The sequence below is a fragment of the Rhagoletis pomonella genome, unplaced genomic scaffold (assembly GCF_013731165.1).
Source record: "Rhagoletis pomonella isolate Grant_MI unplaced genomic scaffold, Rhpom_1.0 Rhpom_scaffold_00557, whole genome shotgun sequence".
NCBI lineage: Eukaryota > Metazoa > Arthropoda > Insecta > Diptera > Tephritidae > Rhagoletis > Rhagoletis pomonella.
This window is the reverse complement of record NW_023459111.1, coordinates 29,407-42,485: the sequence shown is the minus strand read 5'-3', so window position 1 is coordinate 42,485 and position 13,079 is coordinate 29,407. Positions and strand designations below refer to the sequence as shown.

At 38.1% G+C, this 13,079-nt stretch overlaps 1 protein-coding gene across 1 annotated transcript; it reads right to left on the bottom strand.

Moving 5' to 3' along the window:
• Positions 1-5,297: 5,297 nt before the first annotated feature.
• LOC118751137 lies at positions 5,298-6,384 on the bottom strand. Its single transcript, XM_036485903.1, has 2 exons — positions 5,386-6,384; positions 5,298-5,342 (listed from the first exon to the last, which is right to left on the bottom strand). The coding sequence occupies exons 1-2, from the start codon at positions 6,382-6,384 to the stop codon at positions 5,298-5,300; spliced, it is 1,044 nt and encodes a 347-aa protein (XP_036341796.1).
• Positions 6,385-13,079: the final 6,695 nt, after the last annotated feature.

Here is a 13,079-nt window from a genome sequence, read left to right as displayed (position 1 = left end):
TGAATAATTGAGTGGCTTTTGCCTACAACTTATATTAAATTTTTCTCAGTTTACTGACATTCTAAAAGAGTTTTGCATACAAGACATCTCGATGTCTTAGATACTTTTTTAGCGAATTCTTGCCTTTCAAAGTTTTTGCGCAGTTGGAAAAAGTGATTTAAGCCACGAGGAAATATAAATGAAGTCTTTAAATAGTGGTACGTTTCCACAGTTTGAAAAAATATGCAATTTTTTTTTCAATACCACACTCAAAAGAAGCAACTGAGAGGATTGTACGAATAAAGTTTGCTTTCTGGCGCAAAGAGCGAAATAGACTTCGAATTCAAATTTTTTAAAGTGAGCTCCAAATTAGAAGTAATTTTAAAATGAAATGCAAATACACAAGTCTTTCACTCTTTAAACACTGAAAGTGGAAATGATCTCATTATTGCTATTCAACAAGTAAAAGCAAAAAACAAAACCGACTTTAATTCGCATATGGCCCAAAACGCGGACTGTTACATTACATTTTGGCTCACACTGCTTTTTAAATATCGCTGAATCTCACGAGAATACAATTTAAGGATAGTTTTTCTTCTTACATCTGAAAGCATAAGTATAAGGCATTATTTAATATATACAAAAATGTATTGTAACTCCTGTTGTTTAGGAGTTATGAATGTTTCAACAGCGGACTGATGCAGCTCCGTGAAGTTGGCACCCGACCTTGATGCATTTTGATAAAATACCTAGAATATGATAGATTTAACTCTCAGGAGGATTGTTGTAAGTTTCTTTTTGTTTGTAGTTGAAAAAGAAGTGCGTAATGCGTTTTTTTAAAAATTCATATGAAGCTTTTTACAGCTACATACAATCAACTTCAAACGATTCTGGACCTGAATTCATTAAAACTGAAGCTGTAGCTGTAAAAGGCTCCAACTGAATTAAAAAAAAACGCATTACGCACTTATTTTTCAACTAAAAAATAATATTTTTTAACTACAATCAACTACAAACGATTCTGGACCAGAATTCATCAAAACGGAAGCTGAAGTTGTTAAAAGCTTCATATAAAGCTGTAAAAAGCTTCATATGAGTTTTTAAGAAAAAAGCATTACGCAATTACTTTTCAACTAAAAAAAAATAACTTTTAACTACAATCAACTACAAACGATTCTGGACCAGAATTCATGAAAACTGAAGCTGTAGCTGTAAAAAGCTTTATATAAATACATTAAAAAAACGCATTACGCACTTTTTTTAACTAAAAAAAAAAATGTAAACTACAATCAACTACAAACGATTCTGGACCACGGAAGCTGAAGTTGTAAAAAGCTTCATATAAATTAAAAAAAAAACGCATTACGCACTTATTTTTCAACTAAACAAAAAAAAATTTAAAACTACAATCAACTACAAACGATTCTGGACCTGAATTCATTAAAATTGAAGCTGTAGCTGTAAAGAGCTTCATATGAATGTTTAAAAAAACGCATTACGCACTTATTTTTCAACTAAAAAATAATAATTTTTAACTACAATCAACTACAGACGATTCTGGACCAGAATTCATTAAAATTGAAGCTGTAGCTGCAAAAAGCTTCATATGCATTTTTTTAAAAACGCATTACTCACTTATTTTTCAACTAAACTAAAAAAATTTAAAACTACAATCAACTAGAAACGATTCTGGACCTGAATTCATTAAAATTGAAGCTGTAAAAAGCTTCATATGAATTTAAAAAAAAACGCATTACGCACTTATTTTTGAACTAAAAAAAAATTTTTAAACTACAATCAACTACAAACGATTTTGGACCAGGATTCATTAAAACTGAAGCTGTAGCTGTAAAAAGCTTCATATACATTAAAAAAAAACTCATTACGCCCTTTTTTTGAACAAAAAAAAATGTAAACCACAATCAACTACAAACGATTCTGGACCAGAATTCATTAAAACGGAAGCTGAAGTTGTAAAAAGCTTCATATAAATTTTTTAAAAATTGCATTACGCACTTCTTTTTCAACTAAACAAAAAAATTTAAAACTACAATCAACAAATGATTCTGGACCTGAATTCATTATAATTGAAGCTGCAACTGTAAAAATCTTTATATGAATTTTTAAAAAAACGCATTACGCACTTATTTTTCAACTAAAAAAAAAATTTTAAACTACAATCAACTACAAACGATTTTGGATTAGAATTCATTAAAACTGAAGCTGTAGCTGTAAAAAGCTTCATATACATTAAAAAAAAACGCATTACGCACTTTTTTTGAACTAAAAAAAAAATGTAAACTACAATCAACTACAAACGATTCTGGACCAGAATTCATTAAAACGGAAGCTGAAGTTGTAAAGAGCTTCATATAAATTAAAAAAAAAACGCATTACGCACTTATTTTTCAACTAAACAAAAAAAATTTAAAACTACAATCAACTACAAACGATTCTGGACCTGAATTAATTAAAATTGAAGCTGTAGCTGTAAAAAGCTTCATACGAATTTTTAAAAAAAAGCATTACGCACTTATTTTTCAACTAAAAAATTATAATTTTTAACTACAATCAACTACAAACGATTCTGGATCAGAATTCATTAAAATTGAAGCAGTAGCTGTAAAAAGCTTCATATGATTTTTTTTAAAATCGCATTAAGCACTTATTTTTCAACTAATAAAAAAATTTTTTAACAACAATCAACTACAAACCATTCTGGACCTGAATTCATTAAAATTGAAGCTGTAGCTGTAAAAAGCTTCATATGAATTTTTTTAAAACGCATTACGCACTTATTTTATAACTAAAAAAAAAAAAATTTTAACTACAAAAGATGCTGGACCTGAATTTATTAAAATTGAAGCTGTAGCTGTAAAAAGCTTCATATGAATTTTAAAAAAAAAACGCATTACGCGCTTATTTTTCAACGAAAAAAAAAATTTTAACTACAATCAACTACAAACGATGCTGGACCTGAATTTATTAAAATTGAAGCTGTAGCTGTAAAAAGCTTCATATGAATTTTTTTAAAAACGCATTACGCACTTATTTTTCAACTACAAACAAAAAGAAACTTACTACAATCCTCCTGAGAGTTAAATCTATCATATTCTAGTTATTTTATCAAAATGCATCAAGGTCGGGTGCCAACTTCACGGAGGTGACTGATGCATTAAAATTTTTGGAATTACTTTTTAAAGTTGCTTTATATTATTGAAAACGTCTACTCTCCTAAAATAATGTTTTCAAAAGTTGGTACACAGTTTCTTAGCTTAAGGATGGAACTTAAGCAGTGTTGCCAAGTTTTGAATTTGAAAAACCACTAAAACCCAAGAAAAATCGGCGTATTTAAAGGACTTTTTATGAGAAACATTTTTTTGTAGCGATGCGATAGCAAACAGCCGGACGAATTTCGGTTTAGCCGGCAGCAGATTTGGTAGCCGTTTTGTAAAAAAATAGCCGTTTTTAGCCGATTTCGCTATTTGCCTTGTTTTCTTAAAATTCATATATATATGTTTCCTTTTTTTTAGTAAGCGATCCAAAATCTGTTAGATATGGCTACTAGCCTTATCGCGGAAACAATTTTCATTTCAGGCAGGGTTATATAAAATTGGGCCAATTTCGCTAAGTGTGAAGTTTTATTCGCAAACTCAGAGAATAACAAATTGTTTCACTGTTTGCTTAACACGCGTTTGTGCTTGGATATAGTGCCAACACATGCAATAAATATTACAGGTATTGTCTTCCCAGATGGCGCATATTCAATTCGTAAGCTGTAGCAAACCGTATGTATTTGTTACTGAGTAACGGGTACAACCCCTGACTCGAAGTACCGAATCGTTACTCACATAATAATCTCGTTACTCACATGTTCCGTATATGCACCATTAACCCATTAATGGTCAAAACAAAACTACAAGAATTTTTTTGAAAATTTGTTTATTTATTAATTCAATGTGATACATTTAAATGTGTGAAGAAGAAAAAATTAGAAACATTTTTTTGCTCAGTATTTTAAAGGTGTGTACCCAAATTGGCACAGTGGCCACTTAAGAGTGATAATTTTTAAAACACGGTTTTTCAATGCACAGGGTTTTCTTGCATTTTTTACAGCCCCAGCGGCTTCTATTATGGCAAATGACACATCGTACTCGCTTCGGAAGTTTTTCAGGCACGTGATCTGGAATGTACATGCAATCGCCAAGCATTTGATATGGCCCTATCAATCATGTAGGTGAATAATACCCACCACCATTTTTTACTGTCCTTACCTTAGTCCAGGTGTTTCGTTTGCTAGTTTCATCGACGACGATTACCACGTCGCCGGTGTCGATAGGTTCTGGTGGAGGTCGATACCATTTTGCACGTCTAGTTAGGTTAGGTAGATATTCCTTCACCCACCGTCTCCAAAACTGGTCAGCCAACTGCGACGCGATTCTAAAGTTTTTTCGAAGTGCGGCACCGCTGCTGTCTTCGATGCTGAGTTCTCGTAGGCCACTTGAACCGCCCAGCAAAAAATGATTCGGAGTGAGCGCCTCGTCATTTGCTGTATCCAGAGGAATGTATGTCAGAGGCCTAGAATTTAGGATGTTCTCGACATCTGCTAGCGCTGCTCGCAGAGTGTGCTCGTGCGTGATATTCTCGCAGAGTATGTCCGACAAAATGGATTTCACGCTCCGAATCATCCTCTCCCATGCTCCGCCCATATGCGGTGCAGCTGGGGGTATGAAACGCCATTCCACCTCTGGGTACTTTTGCTGAAGCTCATCAGAGGAAAGTCTCTCCATTTCCGCCTTTAGAATACGGCTCGCGCCTCGAAAGTTTGTGGCGTTATCTGAGATAATTCGCCTAGGTGCACCACGACGACAGACAAACTGTTTCAGAATGAGTAAAAATGCATCTGTGGAGAGGGAGTGGCTTATCTCAATATGCACAGCGCGTACAGTGAGAAACGTAAATAATACACCCCAGCGTTTCTCATGGCGTCTACCAACAACGATGTCGATAGGTCCAAAGAAATCCACACCAGTGTAAGTAAATGGGCGCGTATTCAACGCGAGGCGTTCAGGTGGCAGAGAACCCATTTCTGGTGGCTGTGGTGCTGCCCTGCGAATTCGACAAACTCGGCACTTTCTTCCAACGCTGCGAACTAATGCTCTTAATCCACTCAACCAATATTTTTGACGGATTTCGTTTACCACAACTTCGCTGTGATGATGGTGGTATTTACGATGGAAAAAAATCGATGATTAGAAGCGTCACTGGATGGTGTGGAGGCAGAATTATGGGTCTTTTCAGGCTGACGGGAATTCCGTCTATCGAATCGATTCGCCCTTTGATTCTGAGCAATCCCATTTCATCTGTACAAGGCGAACATTTGAAAATAGAACTTTTTCGACTTACCGGTTGGCCTCGCTGTAGACATTTAACTTCTTCCCCAAAGACCTCACTCTGGCACATAAGAATAATTAAAACTTCGGCACTGTTAGTTGTAGTGTCCTGTAACATCTTCTGCACGAACTGTGATTTAGCGGGTATTCTGCTTATTAATCGAAGGAAGCGCAAGGCGCATCTAGTTGCACCACGGAGCTTCTCCCACTTACTGAATCTGGCCACATCAGGTATAACTTCTGTAAAGGATGCGGAGCTAAGGGTGGTACTAAGCTCAATGTGGTGAACTAATTCGGGATCTGTAGAGTCCATTAAAATCGTCTCTGGCCACTCGGATGGTGGTGAGGTTAAGAATTGTGGACCTTGGAACCAACGCAAGTCGCCATCTAGCTTTGTCCACTGCTTCAATTTCGTAGCATCATCGGCAACGTTGTCAACTGAGGGCACCCACCTCCAGCTGTTGATGTTGGATGACTCCAAAATTTCTCCGACTCTTACACCAACAAATTGACTAAACTTGCGAGTGTCTGATCGAATCCAGTAGAGAACGTTTTTTGAATCAGTCCAGTACACTTCCTCACTGATCGGTAAAGTCAGTTCATTTCTAATAAATTTTGCGAGCCTCAGGCCCAAAATGGCACCCATCAGCTCTAGCCGCGGTATAGAAACTGGTTTCAGTGGCGGCACTCGCGATTTCGAGGCCACCAAACAACATTTCACCTTCCCACTGACAGTGGCTCTTAGATAAGCAGCTGCCGCGTAGGCCGCGTTGCTTGCGTCACAGAATATATGAAGCTGAACGTCGCGACTAAGGCTGGCCAAGGGGTAGCAACGAGGTATACGAACGTCATGTATTCGTGGCAACGATTTAACCCATGACTGCCATGCTTCTTGTTCTTCCTTCTGCACAGGCGCATCCCAGGCAACACCAGATCGCCAAATATTTTGCATTACGATTTTTGATGGAATCATAAAGAAGCCCATTAAGCCTAGAGGATCGTAAACAGACATAATTACCCGAAGAACTCCCCTTTTGATGGCAGATGGGTTGTTATTTAAAACGGATTTTTAAAATTTTGCGCAGAAAGTTAACTCGTCCGACTGTGGTAGCCACCATGAACCCAGAACCTTTTCGTATATCGTAGACGAATCTTGCAGGAGCTTACCCGTTTGCTTAACAGTTCCGGAAATTGATTGCAGCACGTTTCTAGAGTTTGACAGCCAGTTGCGCATCTCAAAACCGCCTTCGCCGTGTATATACTTGACTTGCGACGCCAAGTCAATCATTTCTTGCTCCGTGTCTACACTCTGCAACCAATCATCTACGTAGGTGTTCCGATGAATCGCATCAACTGCATTTGGATGTTCGTTCACGAAACGCGAGGCATTTTTGTCTTTGATGAAATTTGCCAATGATGGAGAACATGCAGCACCAAACGTCATCACCGCCATGACGTAGGTATCAGGATCTCTAGAGCGATCCCCATATCGCCACAAAAACTGCTGTGCGCTTTGGTCCTCTCTACGCACCCGAATTTGGTGGAACATTTCGCGAATGTCTCCGGTGATGGCATAAGGTCGTTCGCGAAAACGGATAAGTATTCCAACCAGAGACGCCAGAAGATCTGGGCCTTTCAGCAAATAGGTGTTGAGAGCGACACCGTCGACAGTGGCTGCCGCATCCCAGACGAGCCTCGTTTTGTTTTTGTTTTTATTTGTGACCGTAAAAATTGGAACGAACCATGACCTTCCTCCATGAGATATCTCATTTTGTGTTAATTTTCGAATGTACCCTTTGTTTTCATACTCACGAATCTGCTTGTTGAGAAAATTCCGCAAAGTTAGATCTCGTGCCATGCGTTTTTCCAAACAGCTGAGACGTCGCAACGCCATCGAGTATGAATCTGGAAAATCGATTTTATCGAACTTCCATAGCAAACCCATTTCCCAGCGTTTTTCATTCGATAGGTACTTCGTTGTCGATTGCATAATAGCGAGCGCCCGTTCGTCTGCTTTTGATTTTAGCGGTTCTTCCCTCAAGCTAATGCCCACTGCTTCCAACGCCTAGTTAGCCTTTAGAATTTCATCGATACGCTCAGTTGGCACACAGTCGCAGATGTGCATCACCCTATTCGTAAAGGCATTAACCTCCTCGCCGCGGCCATATACTGACCAACCGAGCCGACATTTAGTTGCGATAAGCTGGGCCGCTTCTACTTCCCTCACTTTGAGTGGAACACCGAGCTTTGCATTATCGACGCCAAGAAGCAGTGTAGCGCGTACTCCAGTATATGGCTCGATAGGCAAGTTGTGCAAATGCCGATGCGACGAGAGTACCTCCAGCGACAGCGACTGCTTCGGAAGATCAAGGTTGGTTACAGTGCGTATGTTTCGAAGATTAAACCGAGGCGACATTTCATGTGTAGACGAGAGCCCGACAGTGACATCTTTTGACTTAAGCTCCACCTGCGTTATATCACCCGTCCATCTTAGGCACAGCTCATCTGATGGGCCATCCAAACCCATCTCCTCAGCGATATGGTTCTCCAAGAGTGTGCATGTGGATCCCTCGTCTATCAACGCATATGTCTTTATAGACTTAGATCTGCCATAAAGTACTACTGGAACGTAACGCAACAACGTCTTCCTAGTGTGCTCCTCCTTATGCAACATCACGGCTGCATTATCATTTGATGTGGAGCAAGAATGCGAGTGAAGCAGAACATGATGCGGCTTTGTGCAACCGTTAACACCGCAATGGCTATGCAATCGGTAGTTTTTCAGGAAATGTTTCCTGAGACATCTAATGCACAGCTTATTGTCTCGAACAAAGCTCCATCTGTCGTTGGTTGACAAAGCGCAAAACTCTTTGCACTTCTCAAGTCGATGAACGCTGCTGCACTTAACGCAGCAAAGTTGAGAATTTGTGGCGCTGTCGGAGGGAACCACGTCGTGTAAGAGCACCCTTTTTTTAGTCTGATTTCTGTTAATTTTAACCTCATCGACGGGGTTACTTACGGAGACAACTTGACTAGCGCACGTCGCCAATTTGAAAAGCCAACAGTCAAATTCGCCGATGTCGACATGGAGCAGTGAAACCCTATAGCGACCCCACTCCAACTTCAAATCGCTTGGTAATTTGCAAAGGAGCTCAGAAATTAGCATCGGATCATTTAAGTAAGCAGAGAGGCCAATGGCCTTCAGAGTGGAGCAGTAGTTTTGTACCGCAAGTGCAAATTGGATCAGGGTCTCTAACTTGTCATACCTTACCGACGGCTCTTGACGCAACCTGCGTTGCAGTGAATGACATATGACATCTGGGCGCCCATACAGCATCCTTAAAGTTTCAATGGCCTGCCATATGGTTGCAGGCGTCATTAGTTCACCTCTCACTGACTCCAACGCAACTCCTTTCAAACATCGCTGTAGCCGAATCATATTCTCAGCATCCGTGAAGCCGCACTGCTCCGTTGACTGCTCGAAGCTGGCAATAAATAGCGGCCACTCCTCTGGTTTGCCGGAGAATGTCGGGAGATCTTTGTTGATGACCTGTCGCGATGCTATTTGTGCAGAGGATAACCTCATTTCGCATGTCGCCGCTGGCGCAGTAGGAATATGACTGTTGGATACTTGCGGCCAATGTCGATAAGAGTCGTAGCTATTAGGCACCCTGGTTGACGCTTCCAGGCCACTAGTCAAAACTGAATTGACGTATGGAGTACCACCCACACCTCGCGCAGCATAACCGTAACCCGTATGTGCATTCACATGAGAGGACAAAGCCTGCTGCCAAGAGGTTGAGTGCAGCTGCGCCCGTGAAGGCTGATCTGCTTCTAACTGTCTAAGTACTGCGGGGCATAACAATGCCCTGAATTGAAATGCGTATTACAACAACTAAATTGAAACCGGAGAATAAAACGGCGCGTGCATTTTTGCAGAAGTACAATGTGTGTTAACTGGATGCCCTGCCCACGTTGTAATGTTAGACCTATTACGGAATGGTGCCTCCATTTCGGAAAAGGAAGTAAAGTGCGCCTGCGACCGCCCTTGATCTCCGGGAGCACGAGGTAACCCAGTGACCCAAGTTGAGGTTATGCTGCCCAACTTTATACTCGTCGGTGCGTACCCATCTTCTGATGTAGCACATAACGCGTGAGTTGCGCCTTGATACGCCAGACCGTCGTGGTTATGACCCGTGCTTGCTCCTAGTTGTGCGAACCCATCAGCAGACGTAGCACATTCAGAAGCTTGTACCTGATCCGGCGATATCGTCTCTAACCTCGAATTTGGTGTGAGCTGCACACACGTGTCCGTCGTTGGCGATGTCGTAATGCTTGACGTTAACTCGACATCTGCCGTGATATCCGTTCCCGGTGTGGGCATCGCCGTATTGTGCAAATTTCCAACTAATAATTGCAAGTAGTTATAAGCAAATATTTTCGAATGTTGGAACGTCGGCTGCTGCTGTTAAAAAAAAGCAATATTTTGCGCTGATGTCTGCGAAAATCTGTAATTAGTTTTATTAAAATATTTAATTTACAATTTAGTTCAGTTTAACAATTTTATTTAACATTTTATCAAATTACATTGCGTTTGCTTACATTTGGGCTTTAACGCACCCGTTGATCTGCACACGGCGATAGCTGCAAAGTAAAAGAGCGAGATTTCTTTGTGCTCTCTACCTTGACCCATCAATTGGAGTGCGGCACAGGTATGCATTTTTTGGTGCTTAAGTGTTTAGTAATTATCGCTTACAACGGCATCTGACGTTGCGTTGTAACAATAACGTTATTTTTTACCCGTTAATTCATAACGATACGTCTGGTAGACGTACAGTGAAACCCGCTTAAGTAACCAACATTTTTGGGCAATGTGAATTTTTGAATGTAATCTGAAGAAAATCCCTCTCTTAAGTACCTCCCCGCTTATTTACCCAACCCGCCTAAGTACCTAAATTTGTCGTACCCCATTAACCATTTTACCTATAAATTTCCCCTTTTAAATGCTCTTTTAAAATTCCTTTAAATATTTACATATTTTGAGTCTCAGTGGAAGCGTTACACACCTTCGGCAAAAAAATTATAAAAAATCAACGGTAATTTTTAGCCACTTGAAACTTGCACATTAAACAGCGGCGGATCCAGAATTTTCTGATGGGGTGGGGAAATTTTGCGGGAAATTTTGCCCCTTATTCTAATTACCTTAATCGAGCAATTTTTGTGTATATGTATATGTATCCGTAAGTTTCTCGGCAACGGCTCTAACGTAGCAAAATGAAAAATCGTTTAAAAAAGACTTTCGAAGTTGTATTTCTTCCAATTGTCAAAAACTTTTTATTTGTCACGGGGAAAATACCGTAAAAATTGTTTGTATCGTGCGAATATCTATAGAAATTATCAGGGTTTGAAAAACTGTTAGCACAGCGACAACAGCCCCAAACCCCCCGCCCCCCGTGTATCCGCCACTGGCTATAAAACTGTATACTCAAAAAACACATCTGAGAAAAAAAATTTAAATTTTGATGCATTTTTTTCTTTAAGTGTTCTATAAAATCTTAAGCTTAGGTTTACATGGTATTTGTTAGGGAACTGTATTTTAATTGAAAAATCTTAAATAAATACGTATACTTCGTTAAATGTTTATGTTTTATTCAAGGATTTACATATTTATGTAAGTTAACAAAAAGATGTAACTACATCAATAATTATGTTCCCTTAAGTACCCGCATCGAGGGTACGAGCTGACATTTTTCGTGAGGTACTTAAGCGGGTTTTACTGTATAATATTTAAGGGACATTATCTGATACTTAATGACTACATATTAGAAAGATTTCACCGTGCATCACATATTTGAATATTTTTTGTTAAATATAGTCATACCCATTAAAGCTAAGTGTTTATTATTACATTTTTTTTTTTGAGTTTTATTGCAATCAAAAAATCAACAAAAATTCAGTATTCTTTGCAAGGAATTAAATGTTTCCTTAAAAACTAAAATAATATATATATATTTTTTTTTGATTTCAATAACTTAATAATATTTAGTTTATGTTATGTTAGTTACTAAAAGTGCAATTCTAAGAGTTTATGTACATGAGTTACAAGTTTTCTTTTTATACTCATTACATACGGACTTTTCACATTTTATACAACTCATTTTAGACTTACGTAGAATTTTCGATGGACAGAATGTTCTTATAGCTGCTCCGTGTCTGTCGTTACTCTAATGCGCACTTACTTTCATCTTCTGACTCTTTCCGAACATCATCTTCCAACAGCTCATCTCTACTTCCTAGCATTTTCCGATGAACTAGAGTAGTTGGAAAGGTTTTGTAGGTGGGTAGCTATTTGCATGTCATCCAACCCTTGATTTCATGCCATTTCTTAAAGTTAAATTTTATATTTAGCTTACCAAATTACCTTAATTTGAAAAAAAATAAAATAAAAGTAAAGCGCAAAAGTAACACATACCATAAAGATACGTCTCACAGGCGTACGTTATTACCGTATTTCATCAAATACCAAACTTACTCTGAAAAATCTACCATCACTGAAAAGCTGTGAATAACTTTTTAGATAAATGCGAATATGAATTTGCTAATACAGTAATTGTGGGAGGGAGACCAAAAAGTAAAAAGATCATACGCCTCGCAGACGTACGTTATGAAAGCAGGGTTACATTTAACAATTTTTAAACAAGAGCGCTTTTTTATGAAAAACGGATACTTGTTTTTATAATTAATTTAGTTAATTCCAATGATTTTAACTGTACTCGGCTGAGGAAAAATTTTATTGGTAATCGGAATGCAATTGCAATCAGAGTCGATTTAAGAAACCCGATAACTAGTACGATAAAGAAATTGAAATGTATGTTAAAGAAAGTCAGAACAACATGAAATATACATGTATACCCTGTTTTTTGTCCATCTAAAAGATTTTTAAAAATTCTATAAAAATTTATTATGTTTGAAATGCAACCGTGGACACCAGCTGCCAGTGAAACTTGCAAATTCCTGCAAATTTGCGTTCGTGCAGAAATTTGCAAGTTTCTCAACAAGAGAGAGAATTGTTCCTTACTCTCTGTAATTTTGAGTGTTGGATAATTCCTGCTGGATTTTCGACGATCAAACCTTATGTAGTATTAAACGAAAACTTCCAAAAATATCCAAAAAATACTTGTGAAGGAACATATTTTTTGTGGAAGTTTAACAGCATTGTACTGCTTGTTTATGTTTCTCTTTTTTATGGAACATATTATGTTTGAGTACTTTCTTCATGTATAAAGTGATCAAAATTTTCACTTTTCTTCCTTCAATGCCCTCTTTGTTAGAGTAAGAGTATTTTAAATATTTGAAAACAAACTTCACAATGAAGCAAACTGAATTCCGATGCAGACCTTTAGTATGTATGTACATATGAATACATAATAGGTGAAAAGTTTTCGTCTATCACATCTGTGCCGTTCGTTCGATTTTATAAAATGAGGTATCAAATCAAAGGGCTTGGCATGTGAATGTGCATAACTTCTTATTTTTTCGAAAAGAGTTGCCACCTGATAAAAAAATTAAATTCAAATTATTTTTAAGTTAAATCAATTATTGCACCAAGACTTTATTTCTTAATTATATGTATAAGGGTTGCCACCTGTTCAAAAAGCAAGTTCCACTTAAATAAAGGCAGACAATTGAAATGTATAGCATTATATG